The sequence below is a fragment of the Hemitrygon akajei genome, chromosome 25, assembly GCF_048418815.1.
Source record: "Hemitrygon akajei chromosome 25, sHemAka1.3, whole genome shotgun sequence".
NCBI lineage: Eukaryota > Metazoa > Chordata > Chondrichthyes > Myliobatiformes > Dasyatidae > Hemitrygon > Hemitrygon akajei.
Genome location: NC_133148.1, coordinates 43,576,056 through 43,595,346, shown reverse-complemented (window position 1 = coordinate 43,595,346; position 19,291 = coordinate 43,576,056). Strand labels below are relative to the sequence as shown.

Below are 19,291 nucleotides of genomic sequence, written 5' to 3'. Positions count from 1 at the left end.
CCTCCAGTCCTAGGCTCATCTACTATAGGAAACTTCCACTCCACATCCACTTCTACCAACATGCATGTCCTTGCACTTCCCTACACTACATTCCATCTGCCACTTCTTTGCCCATTTTCCCCGAATCTGTGCAACACCGCCTGCCCCTCCACCTATCTTTGTATCATCTGCAAATTTGGCCACAAAGCCATCAATTCCATCATCCAAATCGTTGACATATAAACATGAACAGGGGCGATTCCAATACTGCCCCCCCCCATCATCAGCAACCAACCAGAATAGGCCCCCTTTATTCTGACTCTTTGCCTCCTGGCAATCAGCCAGCCTTCAATACATGTCAGTATCTTTCCTGTAATACCATGGGTCCTTATCTTGTTAAGCAGCCTCATGTGCAGCATCAAAATCTAAGTAAGCCACACCCACTAATTCTCCTTTGTCCATCTTGTCTGTTATGTCCTCAAAGAATGCAAACAGATTTGTCTGGCAAGATTTTCCCTTAAGGAAACCATGCTGACTTTGGCCTACTTTATTCTTTGCCTCCAAGTACCCCAAAACCTCATCCTTAATAATGAACTTCAACATCTTCCCAACCACTGAAGTCAGGCTAACTGGCCTATTATTTTCTTTCTTCTTCCTCCCTCCCTTCTTGTAGACTGGTGTAACATTTGTAAACTTCCAGTCTTCTGGAACCATTCCATAATCTAGTGATTATTGGAAATCATTAATAATGCCTCCAAAATCTCTTCAGCTCTCCCTTTCAGAATCCAAGGATGTACTCAATCTGGTCCAGGTACTTCTCAATCAGATATTTCAGCTTCCCAAGCACCTTCTCCTTAGTAATAGCAACCACACTTACTTCTGCCCCCCGACACTCTCGAATTTCTGGCATAACTGCTTGTGTCTTACACAGTGAAGACTGATGCAAAATACTTACTCAGTATATTTGCCATTTCTTTGTCCCCTATTACTACCAGAATCTTTTATGAGTGGTACAATATTTACTTTTTTTCCTTTCTTTATCTTTGTCTCTCTCCCTCTCCCTTCCCCCTCCCATATATATAAACACTTTTGGTATCCTCTAATTTTTATGGCCAGCTTACCTTTATATTTCATATTTCTCTCCTTATGCCTTTTCTAGTTGTCTTCTTTAGTTTTTAAAAGCTTCCAAATACTCTTAACTTCCCATTATTTTTGTTATATGCCACCTGCTTTTATGCCGTCTTTAACTTCCCTTGTCACTCATGGTTGCCTCATCCTCTCTTTAGAATACTTCTTCATCTTTGAGATGTATCTATCCTGCGCCTCCCAAATTGTCCCCAGAAGCACTAGCCATTGCTGTTCTGCAGTCATCCTTGCTAGTGTCTCCTTCCAATCAATTTTGCTGAGCTCCTTTCTCATGTGTCTGTAATTCCTTTCACTCCACTGTAATACCGATGCATCTGACTTTATCTAAACCCTCTCAAACTGCAGGGTGAATTCAATTATATTATGATCACTGGGTTTCTTTACCTTAAACTCCCTAATCAAATCCGGTTTATTACACAACACCCAATCCAGAATTGGTTTTCCCTTAATGAGCTCAACCACAAGCTGCTCTAAAAAACTATCTCATAGGCATCCTACAAATTCCGTCTCTTGGGATCCAGCACCAACCTGATTTTCCCAATCTATCTGCATATTGAAATCCTCTATGTCTCTTGTAACATTGCCTTTTCTATTTCCCATTGAAATTTATATCCCTCATACTGGCTACTGTTCAGGAGCCAATACAGGGTCTTTTTACCCTTGCAATTTCCCTTTTACCCAATCCTATGTTGCCTCTTTCTAAGGATTTGATTTAATTCTTTTTACCAACAGAGCCACCTCACCCCTCTGCCTTTGTAACATGGTTACAAAGTTATTTAAAAACTGAGGTGCATGGAAACTACCTCCCACATTGGTTGGTGGAACTCTGGAACTCTGCATGTCACTTGATTGTGAAGATTAGATTGGTTGGTGAGGGGGTACTTAAAAAGAAAGTAGATTAAAAGATTGAAAGGGGGAGGGAGAACTGACATAGAAGAAGAGTTGAGCCCTGGGGCAACCCTATGCATGTTCATGTTGATGGTGCTGTGATTCAAGTTTTCCCACAATGAATGATCAGTTCATTAGAAAAATCTGTCTATTCTTGCTGGTCTCTGATACTCATCTTTGCTATTGTATATTCACGTCTGTATAATTCAAGAGTCAGGGGATGTACTGTCTTGTTCTCAGTAGAAAAATTAACTATTTTCTGTCATGTCTCTCTCAATATATGGACTCTCATTGGCAGGAGATGGGTATTACACTTCACCCTCTGATTGGTCACAAATTTCTTGCAAGAATAATTTCCATCTTTCTTTTTAAAGATTGATCTAGATTGACTGTAAATGGAATCATGATTTTTCCTTCTTTCATGGTGAATTTGTAACTGATTGACAGAAGCTTCTGGAAGATTTCAGGATCTCCATCCAGTTCCAACAATTTTTCAATACTGGATTTTATAGTGTTAAACTTCTCTGAAGAGTTTTCATAAATGGTCCACAGAAGCATTTCATCGCCAATCTCTTTTTCTTCATGTAACTCTCTCCTTTGCTCAGCATCTTCCCAACATTGCCAGATCCAACTGAGACGGCACGGCCAGTTACTTGCCAAAATGACCCATGCAACAATTTTCTGAGGTGGAAAAGAACTCATTGGGGCATTTCTTTCTACCATTAGTCCAATCATAACTGAGATTATGTTTACTATCCTCTTCATTTGCAGAAAGTTCTCCTCGATGTATTCATGGAGATCACCATCCTTGTCTGTTAAATACTGATAAGCCTGTTGAATATAATAACCTGGTTTCATTTGATCATTTCTTTGTTTGAAAGATTGGTTGTTTTCACAAGAAACAGTAATCAATGGGTTACTTTCAGCAGAGTGTTTCCTGAATCTGCTTACTTGTCTAATGACTTGTTTAGGTGACAGACTTTCTTCCAGGAGGGCATTCTTCCCATCCACTATGCACTGAATATATTTGAGCTTGGTCTGAGTGTCCATTTTGGGGACAGAAAATGGTAGTGACACAATCCGGTTGAGGAACTCATAGCCATTTTCTGCAATGCCTTTCAAGCTATTAGATTTCTCAACACAGGATGCAATAATGCTAGGATCAACAGCAAGTATTGAAATAAAAGGGGCATCTGGATCAGAAAGAAGGATGTTCATAGCATCCAGAACACCAACAATTTTATCTGGAGTGCACCTGTCAAGGCTGATGATTTTCAGTACTATTCGAATCTTTCTTCGTTCAAAGACTTCCATGTAGTGGATGAAGTTTGTAAGGACTTCAACTTCTTGCTTCACATCATTCATGAAGCCTAGCTGACTACTGAAGTCCGATTTATTCATTAGGGTCTTCATTTTCTCCTTCTGACTGACAATCATATTCCTGCTTACCATGATTGTGTTTTTCATTGGCATGAGTACAGACATTCCAATTAAGCCAAAACTAATGCCTTTGACTGCTCCAACATAATTATTTCCCATCTGGCTGAGGGTGAAGCCATGAACTAAGATGAAGAATGCTAATAGAGAGGCTATCAAAAGGAGTAAAGTGAAAATAAGCCATAGTGGAATTCCCAGTACCTTTTTGGACACCCATTCACAGTTGGAATTTGTTCTTAGAATAGTATCTTGATGACCAAGAGCCCTGACGATGCTAGTTGGGATGCATCCAAACTGGTTCTTAATGTCGTCACAGAGTGTGGTAATGAGCCCAGCCCACAACTTTTCATTTCCTGCAAATTGCCATGCACTGAACTGAATGAATATGAACCGAACATTTTTTCTCTTTTCATGTTGCACTGTTATTTGTGGCTTGAGGAAAATCAAATGCCATAAAAGTGAAATAAATCCAAAACCAGTAGGTGCCCGAGGCTTCTCCTGGGATTTCTGTAATTCCTTCTTCTCTCGGTTAAGGGCTTCTATTATTATTTCTTCTATAAAGAGAGGATGACATTATTGACAAACAGATGTTTAGTTTCCATATGTACATTAATCACTTTACATTTCAGGTGAAGTTTCTCAGCCTTCTTTAGGAAATACTGTTGTAAAGAATGCTGAGAGATACCAATATCCAGATGCTCTCTAAAGCCCAGATCTCCATTCTAAAGCCCATCATAGTCCAGCTCCAGACATGAAAACACTAACTGCCTTTGAGGCTAAGGTAAGTTTTAACTGCTTTTGGAATCAGGGTGTTTTGAAAAGCCTACGTCAATGGCAGTCAAAGGGCAGAAACTGCAATGGTTGGATTTACACCTCTCACGAAGGAAGGTGAAAGGAAGGTTATTGAAAGTCTGATAGCACAACCCTGGGACTTTACTGTAGGAGTTCCCCAGGGCATAGCCTGAGACTTAACCTACTTCAGTTCATTTGTCAATGACTTTCTTTTCATTGTAGGTCAGAGGGGACATGTACCTGCCTCAAGTAGGCTTTGATCAAACTGGTACCCAAGAAGACGATTGTAACCTGTCTCAATTGCTAGAATTAAGTTACATTATCTCTGATGAGGTGCTTTGAAAGTTTGGTCATGAAACCTGCCTGAGGAGTGACTTGGATATGCTCCAATTTGCCTACATCACAACAGGTCAACAACAGTTGCCATTTCATTGGATCTTCACGTAGTCCTTTCTTCTATTGCAAGTGCCCACAAGCAAATGAATCTCAGGGTAGTATATGGTGACATATACATACTTTGATAATAAATTTATTTTGAACTTTGATAGATCTGATAGACAGCAATCTGCAGTTACTTCAGCCATGTTGAAAACCTTTCCTTGTTTCATGTAAATTTGGGGATTATTTTTTAAATTAAATTATACCACATGCATTGTAAATATATGTTTTGCATGGAGTGCAATCTCATTGACTTGAGCAATGACAATAAGTTTCTATTCTATTCTCAGGATCAGAATGAGGTTTAATATCACTGGCATATGTCGTGAAATTGTTAACTTTGTGGCAGCTGTACAATGCAATACATAATAATAGAGGGAAAACAGTGAATTTCAGTATTTGTGTGTGTGTGTAGATATATATATATAATGGTTGGATTAAATTAGTACAAAAAAAAAGAAAATAAAAAAGTAGGGAGGGATTTTTTATGGGTTCAATGTCCATTCAGAAATTGGATGGCAAAGGGGAAGCAGCTGTTCCTGAATCATTGAGTGTGTACCTTCAGGCTTCTATACTTCCTTCCTGATGTTAGTGATAAGAAGACATGTGCTGGGTGATGGGGATCCTTAATGATAGATGCCACCTTTTTGAGGCAGTGCTCCTCAAAGATGTCCTGGATACTGCAGAGGTTAGTGCCCTTGATGGAGCTGACTTAAATATGCATGAACTGGATCACAATCAAGTAGACATTATTCAGATTAATTTGGCATTGTGTTCAGCATGAACATTGTGGCTGCAAGGCCTGGTCCTGTGCTATACTCCTCCATGTAACCCATGGCTTCATTGTGAAGACCTGGTGTTGTGTTTTGTCTAGACTAACAGCAGCTTCAGTAGAATTCCACATGAAATTTTGTCTGCATTTCTGTTCACTGCATTACAGGAAAAGTGATGGTCCTGAAGAGAGTGCAGATGAGATTTCTAAGGATGTTTCCAGGATAGCAAAGTAATAGCACTGAAGCAAGATTGGAACAGAGGATACAACTGGGGTGTACAAAAATGAAAGAGGCATTTCCTTAAGACTATAAGACATAGGAGCAGAAATAAGCCATTTAGCCTATCAATTCTGCTCTACCATTTCTTCATGGCTGAATTATTATCCTTCTCAACCTCATTCTCCTTCCTTTTTCCCATAATCTTTGACTTCCTTACTATGAACTTCCACTTTAAATATACCCAATGACTTGGCTTTCGCAGCTGTCTGTGACAATGAATTCCACAGTTTCAGTACCCTCCAGCTAAATAACTTCCTCCTTTGATCTAAAGGGACTTCTTTCTATTCTGAGAGTGTGCCCTCTGGATTTAGGCTCTCCCACTATTGAAACATCCTTTCCATGTCCACTCTATCTAGGTCTTTCAATATTCAATAGATTTCAATAAGATCCTCCTCTAAACTCCAGCAAAATTCAGAGTTGTTAAATGCTCCTCTTACACCTATTTGCCAACCAAGCCCTGATCCCGAAAATGAATGAACGAAGGTAAAGCCCATATACAATAGACAGGGACCATCTCCAATAAAGGCTGCAAGTTAACTTGATTCTTGCATTTATCCAGGTTACTCTGTCAGAAAATAAAACTAATGGAACAAAAGTAAAAACGTTTGAGAGCAAGGTAGGCTGCATAACTACCACAAAAGGGTTGATGGCTGAATATTCCAAAATCGTGTTCAGAACACTTTTAAGAGATTCAAAAACCCATTCATATCCATTTTGATCAGCTTGACCCGTTACAAGGACGTGGCAGTGGAACAAACCCAAGTTCTGAACATGGGCACAGGAGTAGTGCTAAGAGAGTCTTTACCTGGAGTCTTGGTTTTCAGTAGAGAACTCAGGAACTCAGCTAGACTTAGAACTGATAGTCCTAAGAACCATGGAATGAGGTTGCTCATACACAAGTCAACCAACGAACTGGCAGCTCCTTGTTGTGGTCACAGGATTTTTATAATGCATTTGCTGATGGAAAGCAGGTATGTAATTAGTGGAACCTGGGAATAATTGTGAAATAAACAAGGTGTTTGAGGCCCAGTTCCTGAGGAAAATAGCAAGGTGCCAGAAGGGACCATGACAGTAACCACCACCCCCCCCCCCCCCCCAAACAGGAGCCTCCCGGCAATCCTCCAGGCCTATCTGGATGGTCCCGATGAAAGTCCTGGATGAGGGAAGGGTCTAAGATGAAGGAGTGGGGAACCCAGGAACGCTGTTCTGGACTGTACCCTTCCCAGTCCACCAGATATTGGAGACCCTGCTCCGACAGCGCATATCTAGTAGTCGTCAGACAGTGTATGCCGGATGGTTGTCAATGATACGGGCAGGTGGGGCAGTCTCAGACAGGGGACACAAGGGGCTGACGGAAACTGGCTTTAACTGAGACACATGAAAAGTTGGGTGGATGTGCATGGACCTTGGCAGTTTTAGGCGGACCGCTGTGGGATTGAAAACCCTTTCAACCTTGAATGGTCCCAGGAAGCGAGGGGCGAGTTCCCATGTTCGTTCCACTGCCACGCCCTTGTAACAGAACGAACTGTCCACGAAAGAACCCAAGTGCTGAATACGGGCACAGGAGTGGTGCCAAGGGAGTCTTTACCCAGAGTCTTGATTTTTAGTAGAGAATTCAGGAACAATGCTAGACTTATAACTGAGTCCTAAGAACCATGGAACAAGGTTGTTTGTACACAAGTCAACCAACGAACTAGCAGCTCCTTGTTGTGGTCACAGGATTTTTATACTGCATTTGCTGATGGAAAGCAGGTGTTTGTAGTTAGTGGAACCTGGGAATGATTGGGAACTAAACAAGGTGATTGAGGCCCAATTCCTGAGGAAAATCGCCAGGTGCCAGAAGGGACAACGACATGACCACCCAAATGTATTAACTGTATGCCATTTACTGTAAATCATATCTATCAAATCAATAAATATAATATCCATTAAAACTAATTTAAAATCACAGAAAATTAATCTTAATGGAAGTTATCATTATAGCAGATCTTAAACATGGGAGTTCAAATATCCTGACACACTCATTGTAGAGAAGGAAAAGTTGAGGAGACACACAGCAATCCTCATTGAGGGATCATCAGTGGAAAGGGTGAACAGTTTCAATTTCCTGGGTGCCAACATTTCTGAAGATCTATCCTGGGCTCAACATTCTGATGCAATTATAAAGGCATTACAACAGCTATATTTCATTAAGAGTTCGAGGAGATATAGTGTAGAGGGGCCACTGCACAGGATCAAAAAAGGCTGCAGAAAGTTGTAAACTCAGCCAGATCCATCATGGGCACTAGCCTCCCCACCATTGAAGACACCATCAAAAGGTGATGCCTCAATAAGGCAGCATCTATCATTCAGGACCCCATCACCCAAGATATGCTCTCTTTTCATTGCTACCACTGAGGACGAGGTAAAGGAGCCTAAAGGCTCAATGTCTTAGAAACAGCTTTTTCCCCTCTGCCAGTAGATTTCTGAATGGACAATGAATCCATGTACACTACCTCACTACTTTTGTTTTGCTCTCTTTGCACTACTTACTTAATTTAATATGTAATTACATATTTCACTGCTACTGCAAAACAACAAATTTCACAAAATGTGTCAGTGATATTAAACCATATTCTGATTCTGAAATTCAACCATGGGAGTTTAGGTACTTTAATGTGCCCATTGTTGGGTTTACATTTGATCCTTTTTTCCAATAATATGAATATTGATCAGACATCATAGCATCTGTTAATTCTTGAACTTTTACTAGGATAATATTTACTATGTAATATACATAAATGATCTGGATGATGGGGTGGTAAATTGGATTAGTAAGTATGCTGATGATACTAAGGTAGGAGGTGTTGTGGATAATGAGGTGGGTTTTCAAAGCTTGCAGGGAGATTTATGCCGGTTAGAAGAATGGGCTGAACGTTGGCAGATGGAGTTTAATGCTGAGAAGTGTGAGGTTCTACATTTTGGCAGGAATAATCCAAATAGAACATACAGGGTAAATGGTAGGGCATTGAGGAATGCAGTGGAACAGAGAGATCTAGGAATAACAGTGCATAGTTCCCTGAAGGTGGAGTCTCATGTAGATAGGGTGGTGAAGAAGGCTTTTGGAACGCTGGCCTTTATAAATCAGAGCATTGAGTACAGAAGTTGGGATGTAATGTTAAAATTGTACAAGGCATTGGTAAGGCCAAATTTGGAATATTGTGTACAGTTCTGGTCACCGAATTATAGGAAAGATATCAATAAATTAGAGAGAGTGCAGAGACGATTTACTAGGATGTTACCAGGGTTTCAGCACTTAAGTTACAGAGAAAGGTTGAACAAGTTAGGTCTCTATTCATTGGAGCGTAGAAGGTTGAGGGGGGATTTGATCGAGGTATTTAAAATGTTGAGAGGGATAGATAGAGTTGACGTGAATAGGCTGTTTCCATTGAGAGTAGGGGAGATTCAAACGAGAGGACATGATTTGAGAGTTAGGGGGCAAAAGTTTAAGGGAAACACGAGGGGGTATTTCTTTACTCAGAGAGTGATAGCTGTGTGGAATGAGCTTCCTGTAGAAGTAGTAGAGGCCAGATCAGTTGTGTCATTTAAGGTAAAATTGGATAGGTATATGGATAGGAAAGGAGTGGAGGGTTATGGGCTGAGTGCGGGTAGGTGGGACTAGGTGAGATTAAGAGTTCGGCACGGACTAGGAGGGCCGGAATGGCCTGTTTCCGTGCTGTGATTGTTATATATGGTTATATGGTTATAAGAATAAATATTGTGCCATGGAAACAAACACAGTTTTCTGATTAAAACTTGGGAGATGAATAGTTAATTGAAACACAGTAAACTTACTTTCTACATTTTGCAGAAGACAATTTATTCCTGATCCCCATGGTGCATATAACCCAACCGTCATTGGTGCGGAGACATAGCACAGAGTTCTAGCAAGGCAAGTTGCATAACTATCGTACAGAGTTTGACCTAAAAAAAAAATTAATCCAGTAAAAAGAGTCATTAATGGGTAATGCAATGATGACAGTTGATTATCCAATAGGAATCTAGAACTTGACTGTGTTAGAACCACACCTTCCCCACCTTAAATACATTTCTTCCCGCTTCCCTACCCTACCATAACTATTTAAAGAGATTCTTATTTAGGGTCGGTGAAGACTGAATGAGGCCCCATGAGCCACCTAGGCACTAAGAGTTCAGATGACGACAAAGACTGAATGGGGTGGTGGGAATTCAAACTTGGATGTGTCCATTTATTGGATTTCCTTTTTTGAATGCAATTCAAAAGTGTGATGTAGAGTCTTTCTTGATCCTGCATAATTTTCAGCCCAATTGAGGAGCTTTGGTGGCCATCCCTGTAAATCTTCAGCATGAAGAACAGGAGGATGGGAGGACTCAAAGAGGGAACAACAGATCAGAAGATAGCAGAGAGAGAAATCACAGCCTGTGTCATTCAAGGTTTGGGGTACACATTAACAAAAGAGAAGCAATCACCTAAAGGGACTTCACAGAGACCTGCCACAGCCCACATCTTCTCCTAGGGAAGTGAACAATGGAAGAGAAGGTTTTACAGACTAATTATTTCCCAGTGAGTGAAGGAGCCATTGGGAGCATTCACTTTACATTGAGGGTTGAGTACCAGAAACCCCTTGAAAGGAGATGTCCATCTGACCACCCAGTTGTATTAATTGCTTGCCATTTAATGTGAATTAATGTGATTGAGCATTAATCAGGTATCAAGGATATGTCCCTAGGCATCCACCTTGTCTGCTACAGGAGAGAGAGAGACAATGTTGGTTCCGAGCAGTCTTGATTCCTTTAGCCATTATCAAAGATCAAAGGGCAGATACTTAAAGTTGGGAATATCACCTAAGACTCCTCATTCCTATTTGAAAATGGTGCATAAGAAGGAAATGTGGATATAATAAAAGCCATATTGGCACCATTACTGATTCAAGGTATTAATTGACATTTTTGCTGTTAGGCCTCTAAAGGGTACCTTGCATTTCACCACAGAGGTGGAGTCTCAGTTTGACAGTGTCCTCTGCAGTCTGAGAATTATACAGGCTGACTTGAGGAGCAGGACCTCTTGGGGCAGCAGAAGAGGAAGAGGTAACACTGAGTTCCCTTTTCTGGACACAAATCTGCAGTAGACATAATTTTAGAGTTATTGAGCACTACAACACGGAAACAGGTCCTTCGGCCCATCTAGATTATTTAGTCCCATCAATCTGCACCTGGACCAAAGCCCTCCGTACCCATCCCATCCATATACTTAATTAAACTTTCCTTAATTGTTGAAATTGAACCTGTATCCACTGCTTCCACTGGCAGCTTGTTCTACACTCTCACCACCCTCTGATTGAAGAATTTCCCCCTCACGTTCCTCGTAAATATTTTGCCTTTCACCCATAACCTATGACCTCTAGTTTTGGTTTCACTAAGCTCAGTAGAAAAAGCCTGCTTGCATTTACCCTATCTTTACCTTTCATAGTTTTATATACCTCAATCAAATCTCCCTTCATGCTATTATGCTGCAGGAAATAAAGTCCTAACTTATTCAACCTTTCCCTGTAGGTCCTCAAGTGCTGGCACCATCCTTGTAATTTTCTCTGCACTCTTTTCAATCTTATTGATATCTGTCCTGTAGGTAGGTGAGTAGAACTGCATACAATACTGCAAATTAGAATTAGGGTTATACAACTTCAACATAACATCCGGCTCCAAATCCTAACAGGTTGTATCCTTCCCCTGAAGATAAGCTTGAAAAGAATTGTTATTGCTTGGAGAATGAAATACTGTAATCAATACATGTTTACAGAAGACTAGGTTAAATATACTGTAAGTGGTATATAATAAAAACACAAAAGATTCTGCAGATGCTGGAAATCGAAAGCAACGCACACAATTCTGGAAGAACTCAGCAGGTCAGGCAGCATCTAGGGAAGTGAATAAACCATCAACATTTCAGACTGAGTTCCTTCATTAGGACTAGAAAAGAACAGGAAAGATGCCAGAATAAAGAGGTGGGGGACAGGAAGGAGAATAGTTAGAAGATCCTAGGTGAAACCAGGTGAATGGGAAAATTAGAGGGCTGGAGAGGAAGTAATCTGATAGGAGAGGAGAGTGGACCACGGGAGAAAGGGAAGAATTTCCCTTTCTTCCCACCCCAGGGTGAGGTGATAGGCAGATGTGAAGAGGTAAGAGGCCAGAGTGGGGAATAGAAGAAGAAAAAGGAAATCAATCTTCATGCCATCAGGTTGGAGGCTACTTAGACGGAATATGAAGTGTTGCTCCTCCACTGTTAAAGTGGTCTCATCTTGGCAAAAGAAGAGGCCATTGACTGACATGTTGGAATAGGAATGCGATAGGAATTAAAATGACTAACCACCGGGGAATTCTGCTTTTGGCAGATGGAGTGAGGTACTTGACAGAGCAGAGTCCCAATGTAGAGAGACCACATCGGGAGAAACAGATACAAAAGACTACCCAAACAGATCCACAGGTGAAGTGTTGCCTCATGTAGAAGGACTGTTTGTGGCCTTGAATGTACATAAGGGAGGAGGCAAATGAGCAAGTGTAGCATTTCTGTCAATTTTTCCAGTCATCATGGTTCCTTGAGTGACATCTTCCAGATATCCAATCTCTTCAATTATTTCATTTTCTCTACATTTTCTGCTTGTTCGTTTTGTCTTGACTGTGTTTCAAAAACTGTTGGAGCCTGTGACGTGCATTTTGGAATTTGATCAAATAATCTAACACTGCAGTTCCTGGAGAGGATTGAGCACAAGCAGCCTCATGAAGAAGACCAGAGACGGGACGTGGTGCCGTGAACAACTCCATTTTGAAGCATCGAGATAAGATTGAAGTATTGAGGTGAATGCAGAAAAGGACGCTCTCCATGGGGCCTTGGGATTGATGGGCCAGTGACATCTGGACACAGTGTGGCGGTCGCTCTTTATGGGATGACTAAGCTCATGGAACTGTTCCTCTCAATGCTGATGGGAGGATGTTTTTGAAATTCTGAGATCTATGTGATTATTTGACTGCTGATCTCCTTCAGTTTTCTGTGTTTTCTAGTTGCCAATTGGCGGGCAGGTGAGATGTTACTTCTTGTGGGAGAGAGGGGTTGGAGATTTGGGCCCTGATGTTCTTGTTTTATTTCTGTGTGGGAGATCTGTTAGTTTTTTGTGTGTGAGAAAGAGGGTGGGGGTTTGATGTTATTGTTGCTGCACTTTTCTGTGAGGGAGAGGGTTGGGGGTTTGATGTTATTGTCGCTGTTTGATGTTCCAGCTGCCATTTTCTATGTGGGCAATCTGTTAGTTTTTTGTGCAAGGGAGGGGGTGGGGGGGAGATTTAGGGTTTGCATATTTTAGTTCTTTTTCTTTTTTGTGCTGGGGAGGGGGAGTGGATGTCTTTTCTTTCAACAATATCCATGGTTTTTCTGTATTTCATGGCTATCTGGAGAAGACGGATATCAGAGTTGTATTGTGCATGCATAATTTGACAGTAAAATAAACCTTTGAACTTTTGATTGCAGCCACGAGGGAGATTAGTAGGGAGGGACATATGGAGAAGGAAATCATGGCAGAAAGCAGAGTGTTGGGGGAGGGTGGTGGGAGTTAAAGATGTGTTTGGTGATAGGATCCCATTGAAGATGGCGGAACTTGTAGAGAATGATATGTCGGATATGGAGTCTCTTGGGATAGTAGGTGAGGGCAAGAGGATCTCTATCATTGTTAAGTTGGCAGGAAGATGGGGTAAGTAGTTTGTGCTACAAGTGTACAAGGCAATGATGATCTTCAATAAAAGATCATAGTTACTTCTGTTTACCAAATGCCTTACTATAAATATTCTGGGATAGTGGGAAGAGTTCCTATCAACCAGATGCCTCTGGAACCACAGAATTATTGAAGTTACAGAAGAAGTTTGAATAATCCATGGGAAATGATTCAACAAATTCAAGTTTATTGTCATTGGACTGTACATATATATAATCAAATGAAACAACGTTCCTCCAGACCATGGTGCACCCGTAAGTCATATACATAGCACATATGTAAAACAAAATGTTACTGCAAATAAGTTAATAAAATATAATTCAAAATGTGTGTAGTGCACAGCACAAATAAACAGTTAAAAGCTCACTGTCCTGGTGATGAGACCTCGATGTGGCAGGGTATTCATTAGTCTCACCGCCTGAGGGAAGCCTGAGCTGTTACCCAATCTGGCAGTCTAAGTCCTGATGTTCCTGTATCTCCTACCTGATGGTAGTGGGTCAAATAATGCTTCTGGGGCTTCGTATACAACACTACCTCTGACTCACCAAAATCTTTCCCCATCTATAATGCACAAGTCCGAACCATTCTCATTACTTGTTTGAATGTGAGCCTTAACAACATCTATCAAAGTGCTTCACACCATCTGAGACAAAGCAAGCTGAACTATAAAAGCTGCTTGATGTTGCTCTAACATCTTTGGTCTGAAACATGCTGGAATCCACTACAAAAGATATGATACTGGGTAGTAGAATGTTGCAGTCAGTCAATATAAAAGGAAAAAGTCCAGATGATGTCTCAGCCCGAAATATTCCCTCCATAGGTGCTGCTTGATTCACTGAGTTCCTTTCAGCATTTTGCATTTTGCTAAACAGAGAACTATCACAAGGAAGAAGAGATAGATGGTGACCTTGTAAGAGGTTCAAGGACTGTGTGAGAGTCAACCTTGACATTGCACCTAAGCAGCTGGAGTGGAGTGCTTAGGATCGGACTGGATGGTGTGCCCTGGTAAGACGAGCCTCCAACAACTTCGAGAATAGTCACTGTGCAGATCTGGTCGATGCTCAAAGGAGGAGAAAAATGGCCACATCATTTGCTCCAACAGCAGCTGGACAGTTTACCTGTCCTCACTATCAACGCTCACGCCTTTCTAGAAACACAGAGACATAGAAAACCTACTACACAATATAGGCACAATACAAAGCTGTGCCAAGCATGTCCCTACCTTGGAAATTACTAGGCTTACCCATAGCCCTCTATTTTACCAAGCTCCATGTACCTATCCAAAAGTCTCTTAAAAGACTCTATCATATCTGCCTCCACCACTATTGCTGGCAGCCCATTCCATGCACTTACCACCCTCTGAGTTAAAAACTTACCCCTGACATCTCCTCTGTACCTGCTCCCCAGCACCTTAAACCTGTGCCCTCTTGTGGCAGCCATTTCAGCCCTGAGAAAAAGCCTCTGACTATTCACACAATCAATGCCTCTCATCATCTTATACACCTCTATCAGGTCAGCTGTCATCCTCCATCACTCCAAGGAGAAAAGGCCGAGTTCACTCAACCTATTCTCAGAAGGCATGCTCCCCAATCCAGGCAACATCCTTGTAAATCTCCTCTGCACCCTTTCTATGGTTTCCACATCCTTCCTGTTGTGAGGTGACCAGAAATGAGCACAGTACTCCAAGTGGGGTCGACCAGGGTCTTATATAGCTGAAACATTACCTCTCAGATCCTAAATTCAATTCCACGATTGATGAAGGCCAATACACCATATGCCTTCTTAACCACAGTGTCAACCTGCACAGCTGCTTTGAGTGTCCTATGGACTTGGACCCCAAGATCCCTCTGATCCTCCACACTGCCAAGAGTCTTACCATTAATACTATATTCTGCCATCATATTTGACCTACCAAAATGAACCACTTCACATTTATCTGGGTTGAACTCCATCTGCCACTTCTCAGCCCAGTTTTGCATCCTATCAATGTCCCACTGTAACCTCTGACAGCCCTCTACACTATCCACAACACCTCCAACCTTTGTGTCATCAGCAAACTTACTAACCCATCCCTCCACTTCCTCATCCATGTCATTTATAAAAATCATGATGAGGAGGGGTCCCAGAACAGATCCCAGAGGCACTCCACTGGTAACCGACCTCCATGCAGAATGTGACCCGTCTACAACCACTCTTTGCTTCTGTGGGCAAGCCAGAATTGGACCGCAGAGCCACCTCAGAACGCACAATTGCTGAGCTGCACATACAAACATCGGAAATGACTAACAACCGACACATTTTGCTAAAAAGAAACCTGTGTTTGACAAAAGTGAGAGGTTTTTCTTGATACAACTAGGAGGGTGGATAAGGGGGAACCAGCAGATGCGATATATTTGAAATTTCAGATGGCATTGGACAAAATACCATATCAAAGCTTACCCCATCCTAGGAAATAAGACAAAAGGGAGTTGGGAACATGGATACTGTATGAACTGAGGCAGAATTGAAAGTAAACTGTGCCTTTGAGACACCCCTCTCTTAGGAAAGGACTGACTATCTATTATATCTATGCCCCTCATAATTTTGTAAACTTTTGCATGTTCACCCCTCATCCTCTCATGTTCCAGAGAAAAAGCCCAGCCTATCCAATTTTAACTTATAACTACAGTCCTCCTTCCAGGCAGCATCCTGCTGAATCTCTTCTGCACACTTCCTTCCTGTAATATGGTGACTAGAGCTGTGATTTAGGACAGAATCCAGGACAGATCAGGAACAACTAGGAAGTCTACAGACATACTGGCCTGGTTCCTGTGAAGCCAGGAGCTGGGGGAGAACTGCTGGAGCTTCTAGAAGGCAAATAAGCAGAAGGGAAAGTTTATATCTTGACCATCGTGTGGGCAGTTCAGTTCACTTTAAAGTCAAACAGATCCTCAGTAATTCACACTTTACATTAATAGTAGATGTAAAGGAGTGAGCAAAGTATCCAAATTCATTGCTAATACAAAGATAGGAGAGAAAGCTAGATGTGAGGATTTTCCAAATATTTTCTCTAAGAATATATGCAGGCTGAATAAGTAGAGATGATGCTGATAGATATTAATTTACTTATTTTGGTGAAAAACAGATTTTTAAAATTGATTGTAACCTCCTTGATTTGTGCAGGGGTTTCTAACCTGGGTTCTATGGACCCCCCCCCCCCCCCGGTTAATCATAGGAGTCCATGGCATAAAAAAGGCTGGGAACCCTGATCTAGTGAAAGTAAGCATGCAGTAAAAGCAAACAATCAGGAAGGCAAATGGTATATTGGAAAATAGAAGTAAAGAAGTATCACTTAGGCAGAGCAGTTCAAGCCATGCTAGAAATAATGTCTACTTTTCAAGCTAGAAATTGACTTGGACTATTCCAAATATATGAGCTTGTGCAAGGAAAGCAAACCCAATCCAGTTTCTTCTCACTACTGAATGCTGCAACCCAGATGAAGTCTTGATAAATCACAATTACCCTCTCCAGCGTAATTGTATCCTTCCTATACTGTGCCAACCAGACCTGTAACACTCTCCCCATGACCACATGAGTTTCCTCTAAGTGCCCCATTTTATTCCCACATTCTAAAGACATGCACATAGGGCTAGTGGGTGTGGGCATGCTATGTTGGTGCCAGAAGTGTAGTGACATTTGTGGACTTCCCAGCAGGATCCTCACTGATTTGATTTGATACAAACAATGCATTTATTTATTTATTGAGATACAGTGTGGAATAGACCCTTGCACTCCACCCAGAGCCCCCCTGATTTAATCCTAGTCTAATCATCGGACAATTTACAATGCCCAATTAACCTACCTATCTTTGGTCTGTGGGAGGAAACTAAACACCTGGAGAAACCCACACCGTCACAGGGAGAATTTACAAACTCCTTACAGGCAGCGGCAGGAATTGAACCCATGTCACTGTTCTGTAAAGTGTTGTGCTAACTACTATACTATCATTTCACTATGTGTTTCAATGTACATGTGACAAATAAAGCTAATCTTTATCTGTAAGAATTTCCAGCACTTTCCAATTTTGCTTTAGATTTCAAGCAGCTGCAGCTTTTTTTAAATTTTCAAACAGCTGGGTGAAGTGACCTGATATATTCAGGGACCTCCTTCTTTAACTGAGGTGTTCCATTCTTTGTCTCGCTTGCTCTGTGTTGACTCAGTAATGTTGCATCCAGGACAGGTGTGTTTTTAACTCTTTCTCAGGCTGTGGCCAAGCCCAGTTCAGCACTGGTTTCTTGGAGTTTCATTCATCCATAACTAATTTCTTTTTGTATTTTTTTCTGTCATTATCATAAGTAGAAATCTCATTCTTGCTCCTACAGACATTTCTCAGTAAAAACCAGTTGAAGGATCTGTGCATACTTTCAAAGGCAGTATTGCAAGAATGAGTGGGAGAGTCAGGTTAGGATATTAAAGATTACAGAAGTGAACTGGTTACAATTACACGCTGTAACACAGTTTAAGCAGACAAATTTAAACTGCTCAATGTTGTGAGACACAAGAGACTGTAGATTCTGAAATCTGGGACAACACAAAGGTAGAGGAGCCAGTTCAGTCAACATCTGCAGAGGAAAATGGATAAATAAATTCTCAACCTGAAATGTTGACTGTCCATTTCCCTCCAGAAATGCTGCCTGACCCACCTGACCCATTGAGTGTCTAACCCATTGAGTACCTGACCCACTGACCCACTGAATCCCTGACCCACTAACCCACTGAGTCCCTGACCCACTGACCCACTGACCCATTGAGTCCCTGACCCACTAACCCACTGAGTGTCTAACCCACTGACCCATTGAGTCCCTGACCCACTGATTCTCTGACTCACTGAATCTCTAATACACTGAGTTCCTGACCCACTGACCCACCTGATGTGCTGAGTGTTTCCAGCTGTTTTACACATTGCTAAACTGCAATTTCATTTGAAGGTGATCATTACACCCATTTTGAGGCATTGAAACTCCCTATATTACTTGCTGCAACTTAAATTTTATTCATTATTTATGGTTGGTATGAATAATATAACTACCCTAATTCACAGTAAATAGTTTAGATAGACATTAGAAACTAAAATATAAGGGCCTGCAGATATTAACTCTTAAGCACAGTAAACTGGCTAACCGATCAGACCTCACAACTCAATGACAAAATACCCCAGCTGATTGGAAGTACTGTATTTTCTTACCACCTGTTTCATCTTTGGGCATCCTGTCCTGTTCTGCCTGTAGCTGAGATGAACAAAGATGTTGACGACAACTTCTATAAATTGGCAATCTCAGGCTTCGGTTTGTGATTAACCAACGCAAGCTCTGGAGCTATGGAAGTAAGTGATTTTACCCGTCACAAACACTCAGAAGGGGTGTGGTTACTTCCTCAGCTTATTGCTCTCTTTATATCTTTCTTGTAGTTGGGTAATGGGATAAAAACACTGATAGTTGTAGTACTAGTTGTGGTGCAATCACTCGAGTTAGTATGATGTTACCCTAAGGGGTTTTCTATTAATAAATTCTCAGGAGGCTGAAGAGGACGATCCAGGATTCACATATATAGTGCAGGTGGATTCCCTTAATGGAGAATACCTGTGCCTGTATATGGCTTTTTTTAATACAGGGAAGCTGATGTATGGGCAGCCACCACGTGCTCCTTGGCAGATCTGGATCAGGGTCCAGTGACATGGAATGCAAGATGACTTGGGACCTTCACTGCTGCAGCCTTCCTCCGTCTTCACTGCCGTTGTGATGTGTC

The 19,291-nt window shown here is 41.4% G+C and overlaps 1 protein-coding gene across 3 annotated transcripts; it reads right to left on the bottom strand.

Moving 5' to 3' along the window:
• Positions 1 to 1,085: 1,085 nt before the first annotated feature.
• nkpd1 (NTPase, KAP family P-loop domain containing 1) lies at positions 1,086 to 18,858 on the bottom strand. Of its 3 annotated transcripts, XM_073029420.1 has the most exons (4): positions 18,732 to 18,858; positions 10,726 to 10,870; positions 9,567 to 9,695; positions 1,086 to 4,004 (listed from the first exon to the last, which is right to left on the bottom strand). In XM_073029420.1, the coding sequence occupies exons 1-4, from the start codon at positions 18,741 to 18,743 to the stop codon at positions 2,344 to 2,346; spliced, it is 1,947 nt and encodes a 648-aa protein (XP_072885521.1). In that variant the 5' UTR covers positions 18,744 to 18,858; the 3' UTR covers positions 1,086 to 2,343. The 3 variants fall into 3 exon arrangements, with proteins under 3 accessions (XP_072885521.1, XP_072885522.1, XP_072885523.1); XM_073029421.1 differs by lacking the exon at positions 10,726 to 10,870 and having other exon boundaries at positions 18,732 to 18,855; XM_073029422.1 differs by lacking the exon at positions 10,726 to 10,870 and having other exon boundaries at positions 18,735 to 18,855.
• Positions 18,859 to 19,291: the final 433 nt, after the last annotated feature.

Bases quoted from the DNA above. Each gene is read 5' to 3' on its own strand.
- nkpd1 (XM_073029420.1), bottom strand. The intron at 9,696-10,725 runs GTACCCTTTAGA...TTTTTTTTTTAG, and splicing joins CCTCTGTGGTGAAATGCAAG to GTCAAACTCTGTACGATAGT. The intron at 4,005-9,566 runs GTAAGTTTACTG...CTCTCTTTATAG, and splicing joins TCTTCTGCAAAATGTAGAAA to AAGAAATAATAATAGAAGCC.